This window comes from Mus pahari, chromosome 2 (assembly GCF_900095145.1).
Source record: "Mus pahari chromosome 2, PAHARI_EIJ_v1.1, whole genome shotgun sequence".
NCBI classification, from domain to species: domain Eukaryota; kingdom Metazoa; phylum Chordata; class Mammalia; order Rodentia; family Muridae; genus Mus; species Mus pahari.
The window spans coordinates 90,926,337-90,936,889 of NC_034591.1; the positions used below are offsets into that span (position 1 = coordinate 90,926,337).

At 46.1% G+C, this 10,553-nt stretch overlaps 1 protein-coding gene across 1 annotated transcript in view; it reads right to left on the reverse strand.

The window, feature by feature from the left end:
* Window positions 1-2,677: 2,677 nt before the first annotated feature.
* Dnah6 (dynein axonemal heavy chain 6) overlaps window positions 2,678-10,553 on the reverse strand; it is a 195,435-nt gene continuing 187,559 nt past the window's right edge. Inside the window, exons 73-77 of the mRNA XM_021190740.2 lie at window positions 9,648-9,833; window positions 9,089-9,161; window positions 7,196-7,347; window positions 5,968-6,190; window positions 2,678-2,905 (exon numbers count right to left, since the gene is read on the reverse strand). Coding sequence (XP_021046399.1) covers window positions 2,802-2,905; window positions 5,968-6,190; window positions 7,196-7,347; window positions 9,089-9,161; window positions 9,648-9,833 — 738 coding nt within the window. The 3' untranslated portion in view covers window positions 2,678-2,801. The remainder of the gene's footprint in view (window positions 2,906-5,967; window positions 6,191-7,195; window positions 7,348-9,088; window positions 9,162-9,647; window positions 9,834-10,553) is intronic.

Sequence of the window (10,553 nt, forward strand, 5' to 3'; positions counted from 1 at the left end):
CCCCAACTGTAGCTTCTTGACATGTAAATTCTTACCACAGCCATATGGTAGCCATCAGGGCTTGTCTGTCCCTCTGGACTCCTGCGGTCTGGGTGCCAAAGCTGGCTTTCAAAACAGAGACACTCCTCATTCAGTAACTATGGGATCTGGGCCAAGACTTTGTCTTATCTCTTGGAATTTAAAAATGGTCATCTTTATAATTCTTATTCTGGGGGATGGAGAGATGGCTCAGTGGTTAAGAGCACTGACTGCTTTTCCAGAGGTCCTGAGTTCAAATCCCAGCAACCACATGGTGGCTCACAACCATCTGTAACAAGATCTGACGCCCTTTTCTAGAGTGTCTGAAGACAGCTACAGTGTACTCACATATAATAAATAAGTAAATAAGTAAATAAATAAATAAATCTTAAAAAAAAATTCATAGTCTGGTCTGATCTTGATAGACCCAATTGAGAAGAATTCTTGTTTTCTTTGAGACAGAATTCCACTATGTAGCCCAGGCTGCTCTTGGAATCCCCCCTGCCTCAGCCTCCTGAGTGTTAGAATTATGATTTCTGGTAGGATGAGGCTCTGATAAAGGAAAATACACATTGGAAATACTTCTATTTTCAAGAACTGATGGGCTATGCAGCAGTGTTGGGGGGCTACAGTCATATGACACAATAGTGTGTGTCTTAGGGTTTTACTGCTGTGAAGAGACACCACGACCAAGGCAACTCTTATAAGGACAACCTTTAATCGGGGCTGGCTTACAGGCTTAGAGGTCCAGTCCATTACCATCAAGGCAGGAGCCTGGCAGTGTCCAGACAGGCATGGTGCAGGAGGATCTGAGAGTTCAACATCTTCATCTGAAGGCTCCTAGAAAATATTCTTCCAGGCAGCTAGAATGAGGGCCTTAAAACCCACACCCACAATGATACACCTACTCCAAGGCCACATCTTCTAATAGTGCCATTCCCTGGGCTAAGCATATACAAACCATCACAGGGTGTAAGGAGATAATTGTTAGAGTCTCCTGAAAATAGAAATCTTTTGAGCAGATGTTCATTCATGACATGTATATGTGAGTCAGTAGCTGTGTGGCTCCCACCCTCTGGAATCTACTACAGCACACCTCCTGGGCCCCACACTGCTCTCTGTGTGTACCTGGCTTGCATGCACGGCCATCAGTGGGCTATGCAGGTCTCCTATTCAGAGTCTGGTGTATAGGGTGCTCTCCACGATCCATAGACACTTTCATTACATATAGAGTGTTAAGCATCTCACTAGATGCTGGGGAAGGCCTGGTTTTGTCAGAGGGGCTGTACGGAATGGTTTTTACACTACCCACTCCTGCGCTATTTAGTCTTTTCACATTTACTGGGTCTCGTAGGGAGAATCTGAATGACATGGTAAGTGTAGAGCTTGCCTTGGTTGTACCTGGAACAGGAATGTTGAACTCTGTCCAGCTGTCATCCCCTGGCCAACTCAGCATCTCTCACCTGATGGTCCCCTTTCTGTCCCCTTGTGCCTTGGAATAGCTCACAAAACTCAGAATAATTGTCCAGGATTGGATGGAACCAAGAAGGAGTAGTATGCATTTGTTATCTGGTTTAATGGTAGCTGGATCGCCTGGATTTTAAGTTCTGGCTTCCCTTCCTTTCCTGGTGTGTATGGTGTGTGTGTGTGTGTGTGTGTGTGTGTGTGTGTGTGTGTGTGTGTGTGTGAAGAGATCAGAGATTGGCTGTGGATTTCTTCTGTCACTCCCCACCTTACTTTTTGGTACAAGGACTTTCAGTGGCTGCAGTCATCCATGGCTGGGCTGGCTGTCCAGCAAATGAAAGGGACCTTCTTGCCTCTATGCCTTCACTCCTAGCATTGTGGGTGTAGATTCATCAAGCCCAGCTTGTGGATGTTAGAGGGCCATACTCAATACTCATGTTTGCAAAGCATGCCATCTTCTCATCCCTCTGGAGACCTTTGTGGGCTCATTCTCAGTCATCTCCTGGCTCAATTACACTCAGGCCATGAGGCTCCTGTGGCCAACACTCTACCCATTGAACCATCCCTCTGCCTATCACAGTGTTTTAAGTAAGCTTATGATTTTGTGTTGGGAAACATGCACAGCTGTCCTCAGTCACATGCAGCACACACGCCACAGATTGAATATGCCAGATAGACTGTCCATGGCACGAGTTCCCACTCTAGAGGACTCCTTGGAAGAGGAGCTGGAGAGAAGGCTCAGCAGCTAGGAGCTCTTGCTTCTCTTGCAGAGGACCCAAGTTGGATTTCCAGCACTCACAGGAAGTGACTTACAACAGCCTATAACTTCAATTGTAGGAGATCCAAAGATACTGTCTTCGGACTTCAGAAGGCAGCTGCACATGTGACATACACAGACAACACACACACACACACACACACATGCTAATAAAAGCCTTTTCTTAACTGAAAGGAAGGAAGGAGGAAGAAAGAAAGAAAGAAAGAAGGAGGGAGGGGGAGGGAGGAGGAAGTGAGGGGAGGAAGGAAGGAAGGAAGGAAGGGAGGAAGGAAGGAAGGGAACCACCAGAAGAGCACGGGTGTTTGGGGAAGCACAGACAGCTCCTGCACATGAGAAGAATTTCCTCCTTCCACTAAGGATGAACCAGTGTCAAAATTGGCCACATGTGAATCAGGAGCCTCCACATCACAGCTGGGGTTTCCAACAGAAATAACTCAAAACGACTTTATTTTAGGTCATGGGAGAATAACAGCCACAGCTGCCATCCTTAAGTCGAGTCAGAGGTCATCAGGGAAGATCTTTGGATCAGCGAGGCCCCCACTTACTCACTCAGCTGGCAGAGCAGCGCCGACCCCTTGGAGATCCAATAATCACTGATCCTCTTGGAGGGTAAGAGGACAGTCACCACAAAGTTGGTTGAATGGCCTGATAAACGATACAAGGAGGGGGGTTAAGGAGGGGGTGGGGGCAGGGTGGGAAAGAAGAGCTGTTATTTAAACAGTAACCTCTGGATTCACGAAGATAAGATTACTGAGAGTCAAGAGGCTCTAGCTCCAGACCTGGCTGAACCTGAAGATGCTGGGCACAGTCCTCTGAAGGTTCCAGTTTCCAAAAGGAGATTTTGGAATACATGGTGCTTTGAGGCCTGTCTGGCTTTGAGCTTATATCGTCATGAGTATGTTTCAGGTTTTCTGTAGGTTGAATCTAGGAGCATTGGGCTGGGATTCAGGCCTGACACTTCAATGGGACTTAGGGATTTCTAATGGTAGGTAGGGCATCTATACATGTAGTCGTCTATCTGTCCTTCCTTCACTCCATCCTGCACTGGAAAACTCTTGGGATCCTGGAATGAACAGGTACAGTGACAGGCATTTTGTCTTCAGTGTGTAGCCATTCTGTGCAGCAAGTCACTCTTCCCTTCTGTGGCTGTCTAAGGCCCTTGAGAAGGAGATGGTGCACTCGGATGGCCATGGCTCCTTCTGCCACTGCTCTCTCAGATTCCATCGGAGTGGGATGGACATCAGGGAAGGCAGCCTCGGACCCAGCAGAGGGTGCCTCTACCTTGTCACCTTTCTGGCCCGTTGGATACCTGGCAAGCCGCTCTACCTTCCCTGTGTATTTACTGGTTTTATGCAGTCCAGAAATTTGTCTCCATGCTTCTTTAGGTGCCAGCCCAACACAGGCAATCAGTGCCTGGAGTACGTGAGGCCTTCCATAGGTCTGGAGGAAGACTCAGGACACAACTAAACCCCTGCATCCATTGACTCAGTTTAAGCAGAATCAATTCTCTGCTGGCCAGAAATGAGTGTAGCTGCCTTCCGAAATCCCCTCCCCCTCAATCTCCCGGCGCCCTCCTAAGGGCTTCACTGTCCAGTCTGCTTGGCTCACAGATAGACAATAAGCACCTCTAAGGGGTAGATGATTGGGACAGACGTGAGTGTGTCTCATGTCACATGTCCTCCACTGACATCCTGGAGGGCTGATGTCAGAGGTCTTGTGCTTCTGACAAACAGGATGGCCACGACACACATGTTGTGTAGTGGACTGCCATTCAAGAAAGCAAAGGCTGGCTGCTTACTGCAGAGGGAAGGAGGGTGACTGGAAGGTTAAGGACAGTGCTGGGTAGGCATAGACATGTGGATCTCTATGAGCTGGAGGCCCAGCTTGGACTACATGGCAGGTTCCAAACTGCCAGGGCTACATAGTGAAACCGGATCAAAACAGATGGGTGGATGAATGAGAAAGAAAAGGATGCAGAAATAAAGGCTGTGTTCCCACAGAAGGGATTTAATGGGCTTTAGAACTACAGAGCCTGCTCACCAAAGCTGCTGTCTGCAGGCAGGACCAGGGCCTGCACTGCAGGGGCTTAGCTGAACTTACTCTGAGCTGGGTGGAGACCCCTTAGTGAAGAAACATGTTTTACATCTGAGAATAATTCAGGGTTCATCACAAGGGGAACTGCCTTCATCCTTCCTCATGATGCTACAGTTAACAGGAGACTTGGAAAGCCATTAGTTCAGCGTAGCTTGAAAACAGTACTAGTGTGTTGTTCTAAGCCAGACTGAGAAATTGTTAGAGCACTCTCAGAGGTCAGCTAGGCTCACTGTTCATGTGTGATCATGCTTAGCTTTTCTTTTATCGTGGAAAAAAACCCAAAAGCATAAATGGTCCTTCTGTATCCATCTCATGATGCACCCTTCACATGCCTTGTAGATTATTTTGAAGAAATAGTAGGTAAAAACTTTTGCTGCATCTATTTTGGTATGTGTCTCTAAATAATGACTATTAAAGGCACAAATATCATAGCTAAAATATTAATTTCTAAGAGCTGTTCAATTTTTTCTAGTGTGCACACATACATGTATAAACTCACTACACACACACATTGTATGTGTATATACATATGTTATATTGGTACTCGACAATTACCTTGATTCAGAGTTTAAATAAGGGCCACACTTCACAGTAATGATGTATGTCCTAAATCCCCTTTAACAATAAATTAAATTTATGATTATTAATCTGCCTCTTTGCCACCCACTACAATATATTTGTTGATACAGCAGGTTGCTTCCACTAGGAGCCCCAGAATCTCCTATCTTTGTGAAGGAAGGTTTAGGCACAGAGATGGGCTCACACTCAGGTTTAAATGCCCTCTTCTGGCCGATAGACGCTACTACATTTACTCACATGTATATACTACATACATGTAGATACATACAGGTACATACAAATACACATAAAAATAAAAATTTCCCTTAAATCATTGGTAGATACTTGAAGCATAATAACCAATTTTTAAAATGCTTAGCCAACCCCTGATGGAATGGTTGTAATAATTGCCACACCCTAAAAACGTACACATCTTACTAATAGAGGTCCAGGCCACTGTAAAATGTTCCGTTCTCTCTTAGCATCTTGGGGACCAGACTCAGGTTGTTAGGCTTGGTGATGAGAGCCTTTACCGCTGAGCCCTCTCCCCGGCTCACATCTCATGTCATCTGTTTTCTTTCTCTCCGCTTCCATTTTGTAGGATTGCAGCACAGGCCCACTCGGAGTTTTGGAACCCAGCTTCCCACTTAGTTAATTTTAAAACCTCTTTTCTATGATAGACCAGGCTGGCCTTGAATTTACGGAGATCTGCCTGCCTCTGCTGGGGTTAAAGGTGTGTGCCACCTTGCCCAGCAACATTTGGGTTTTGACTGAAGTTTTAATTTAGTTATTATGTGTACAATTAAAAAGTATTCATTTATTTTTATGTATGTGGGTGTTTTGCCTGCTTGTCTGACTGAGCCCTACGTGTGTGCAGTACCGTTGGTATACAGAAGAGGGCACTGGATCCTCTGGAACTGGAGTTACTGATGGTTGTAAGCCACATTGTGGGTGCTGAGAATCAAACCTGGGTCCTGTATAAGAGCCTTAAGTAGTGCTCTTAACTGCTGGACCATCTCTCCAGCCCCATGGACAAATCTTAAGAACATGCTCACCTGTGGTTGAAAGTGTTCCTGCCCGGGCTCCTGTTTTGTAGAGCGGAGAGTGGTAGAGTGTTTGAATTGGCTCATAGTTTTGTTTTGGTTCAAAGTGAACTACAGGCAGCATGGGGTTCATCTGTCCTGGCAATGCATCTTCTATGACCATGTCTTCATCATCCCACCGAGAAGCATCCATGAACATTCCATGAACAAGAACCCCATCTTCAGGCGAGGGCAACTGAAAGAAATTCAGAAGTTTAGGGGTGAGCAGAGGAGAAGGGATTAACAATTTGAGGTATTGCCCGTGTCCCACCTTTTCAACAAGTACCTCTAAAAACCCGTACTTTATTAGAGAAGGGTACCCTAAAGATTTGAGGGATGGGCCACCCTCATCCTCAGTTTGGTACTGAAGTTGATACTGTCCACACCCCACCAGGATGCAGAGTTGGAGCTGCCTCCAGGAAACCCAATTATGACTACTTTAGGCCACCTAACATTATGAGTAAGGACTTTTCTCTTCCTCTTCAGAAGCAGAGTGAGGCAAAGGCTGGAAAGACCCCCTGGTCTTCTCAGAATCTGGGCTCCCTTCTAGAAGACAAATTATATATCTGCAATACTATTTGAAGAGTGCAAAAGCCATCAGGACCACCTCTATAGCAGACACCTATTAGTTATTTACTGTGGTTATAGGAGGAAGAGGTATGCAGCCAGCATTCCAGTTCTGCCAGGAGGGGGCTGTGTAACTGCTAGAGACAGATTTGGTCCATAATATTACAGTGGATTATTGTGAGTGAACTCTGTGTTGGCTCTATGGCATGTGCCACTCTGTTCTGAGAGACCTGTCATTAGCCCACTACAGATGAGAACATCCAAGTTCAGATTCATGAGCTAATTGTTTCAGCACACATGCCGGGTGATGGGTAGAACCAGGATTTAAACTCAAGGTTATTTTATTCCAAAACTCTTGTCCTCTGTGTCTTGTTATATTGCCTCTGTAAGAGATGGAGACCATTGCTGTCTGAGTCTAAATCATATAGCTCTAGGCAGAAAAAATATTTCCATAAATTGAACTATGTTTGCGAAGTTCCCATTCAGTTGCTACCGAGGAGCTGGCCTTGGGGAATGAGACCCACCCTCTCCTCCCACTCCTGCAAATGGCAATGGTGGGCCAGGGGAGGCTGGCTGAACGATCCACTGACAGTGGGATAGGTGCTTCTGTGCCATGGAGTCGGGTAGACAATACCTCCTTGTCCATGGGCAGTTCTGTTCCAAATTGAATGTCCTTGGCTGATTCTATCACTGCGGCTTGGTCTCGGTAGACTGGGATCATGTTATACTTGAAACTCAGCTCGTCTATAGGCAAATTATATTTTCTAGCGTGGTTCTGGAGGGTCCCTGAAAATATGAAAAGGTGGGCCCTTCAAAACACGTTGCTGCTCCACAAGCACTATGTCCACCTTGTCAACCCAGGCTATGCTAGCATTAGAGAGCTTTCTCTCCATAGAGCCCCATCAGGGATGGTGGAATGACTCAGCAGGTAAAGGCACTTGTTGCCAAGCCTGGTGATCTGCATTTGATTCCCCGGAACCTACATCATGGGAGGAGAGAACCAACTTCAGCAAGTTGTCTTCTAACCTCCACATCTGTTTTGCATGCCTTTCTTCCAAACAAACAAACAATAAAAAATAAGTGAGTAAATAAATAAATATAAGGGAAAAGTGAAAAAAGAAACCCAAGCTATTAACAATCTACATGGAATTAGTTCATAGAGCATAGAAGCCTGAATCATGTTGGGGGCAGGGGTGGTGAGGGACCCAAGGGATGAATAAGTTCATGTCCTGACTAAGAAGAGGGGAAAGGAGGCTGCAGAGATGGCTCAGCAGTTAAGAGCCCTTGTTACTCTTACAGAGATCCAAGTTCAGCTCCCAGAATCCACATCAGGCAGCTCACAGCCACTTATAAATCCAGCACTAGGGAAATCCAACACCTTGTTCTGACTTCCACAGGCATCTGCGTACACACACACACACACACACACACACACACACACACACACACACACCTATAAAACTATAAAACAAACAAGTTAGGCATGGTGGCACATACTTTTAAACCCAGCACTTGGGAGATGGAGGCAGGCAGATCTCTGTAAGTTCAAGGATGGACCAGGCCAAGGCCAGGGGCTCCATAGGGAGTTCCAGGCTAGCCAGGGCTACATAGTTGAGATCCTGTCTCAAACAAAACAAAACTAAACACCCTCCCCCCCCCCCCCAAAAAAAAAACCCCATAAAAACTGACCAACCAACTAACCAACAAAACAGCTAACCAAACAAAACCAAAACCAAACAAACAAAAACCAAAGAGTGGGAGAGACTAAGTTTGTGGCATGTCACCTGTCATGAGAGAGACAAACTAGTGGGGTTTCAGGGCAGGTCTCCGTAACCTCAGGGTTTTGTCCAGCTTGCAGATATGGGCTGTTTGCCAGGGATTGGTGTTGAGACAAACTGAGGATAGGGTTCCTGGACACCCCAAGGTCGGGTCTCTTCAGTGCTCTCCATCCAAGTCCCCTAGGACTGATTAGCAAGCGTTTTTGTTTTTAGGCTGTGGATGTTGCCTGCCTAGAATGCACAGAGCTCTGGGTTCATTTCCAGCACTGTCTGACACTGGGGCGTGATGGCTTATGCATGTGATCCTAGAACTGGGGAGGTGGAGGCAGTAGGGTTAGAAATCCAAGGTCAGCTTCGGCTGCTAATTGAGGTCTGGGCTACAAAATAGGAAGTATGTTTTAGAGAGGGGAGACTGCTTAGAGCTTAAGCATGTGTGGGAGTGGGATGGGGGAGGGGCACAGGAAGATAAGAGGGTTGTGTCACGTAGAGAACTGCATCAATAGCCATCCATTCATGGACTTAGCCTAAATCAAACCCATGCATAGAAACCTGGGAAGGGCAAGGATCAGATTATGAGGGAGCATCTAGTTCTGCTCCCCCATTCATCTCTCTCTGGTGATGGAGGAAGAGCAATCCTAGATTGTCCTAGATTGGCAGGGCCAGTCAGGTCATGGGCAGCCACACAATTACCCTGGCTCCTACAAACCACAACTCTTGCTGTGAGACCTTCCTAGGGGAGGCACCCATACCTGTGAGAAATCCTTGCGGGAAGAAGAACCCGGAAATCCAGAAGGATTTGGGCTGTCCTCGTTTGAGCCACAGCTGGGGGAGAGACATGATTTCATGAGGCACTCTGTTTCTGAGCTGGGGTCTGCCATCTGTTGTCGGGAGGGGAGTGGTGTCTAATGGAATCCTGAATTACCCTCTGTCTTCTTACTGCTGGTCTATGCCCCTTCTTATCTCCCAGCTTTGACTGCAAGCCTGGAGCCACAGGGACAAGAGGCTTGGGCAGCCAAGGTACATGTGGCTGTGTGGAGACACGTTGTGGTTTGTGCCTTACAGAGGGGCCATACACTGCAGCTAAAACCTCACGAGTGGCCTGGAGTTGGAAACCAGCATATAGATAAGAGCCTAGGGGAAATGGCATTATAATCAGCTTAAGGCTTTCAAAGGGAAGCCATTCTAGAAGTTTCTGTTTCTCTGGAATCAAATGATTCCCAGTTGTTGCTACTCAGAGCCCCCCTGGGAGTTTAGGGACAGCCACGTTGTCAAACCCATCAAACCCCAGGCACTCGAAGTTTTCCGTACGTCCACAAACGCAGTCCTCAGAATAAGGTCTTTGACCCATGATCCCAGTGGCTTCAGGGATGGGTAGGCTGTGTTAGACCAAAGAGAGGGGACCTGGTTGTTGAGGAAACTCTGATACACTTTTTCCATTTCTTCAGACATCACCACGAGCCCAGCAATGGCTTTGTTGAGTGTTTCTAGAGAGATCTGAGAGAATGAGAAAGATCAGTGCTCATTACTGGAGCAATTATTATTATCGGGTGGAGAGGAGAGGACGATGGCTTTCACAGTCTACATGTATGTGTCTGAGCATGCATACATGCACACACACGGTGAAGACAACCTCGGGTATCATTCCTCAGGCATTGTTTGAACCGTTTAAAAAATTGAATCTGGGGCTGGAGAGATGGCTCAGTGGTTAAGAGCATTGACTGCTCTTCCAAAGGTCATGAGTTCAAATCCCAGCAACCACATGGTGGCTCACTTAAACACATAAAAATGAGATCTGACACCCTCTTCTGGTGTGTCTGAAGACAGCTACAATGTACTTAGATATAATAATAAATAAATCTAAAAAAAATAAATAAAAAATTGAATCTATTATGTGTTTAAGTGTTTTGCATGTGTATATTATCTGTGTACCATGTGTATGCCTGGTGCCCGTGGAGGCCAGAAGAGGGTATCTAATTGTGTGACTGGAGTTATAGATGGTTGTGAGATGCCACATAGGGTAGCTAGGTGCTGAGAAATGAACCCAGGTCCTCTGGAAGAGAAAAAAAAAAAAAAAAAAAAAAAAAAAGAAAAAAAAAAAAAAAAAAGAAGAGAAAAAAAAAAAAGAAAAGAGAAAAAGCTCTTAGTCTTTGCGCAGGCGCTTAGGCCGCCGACCAATGATTCTCCAGGGATTATGAATGTATGCCACTACCTGAG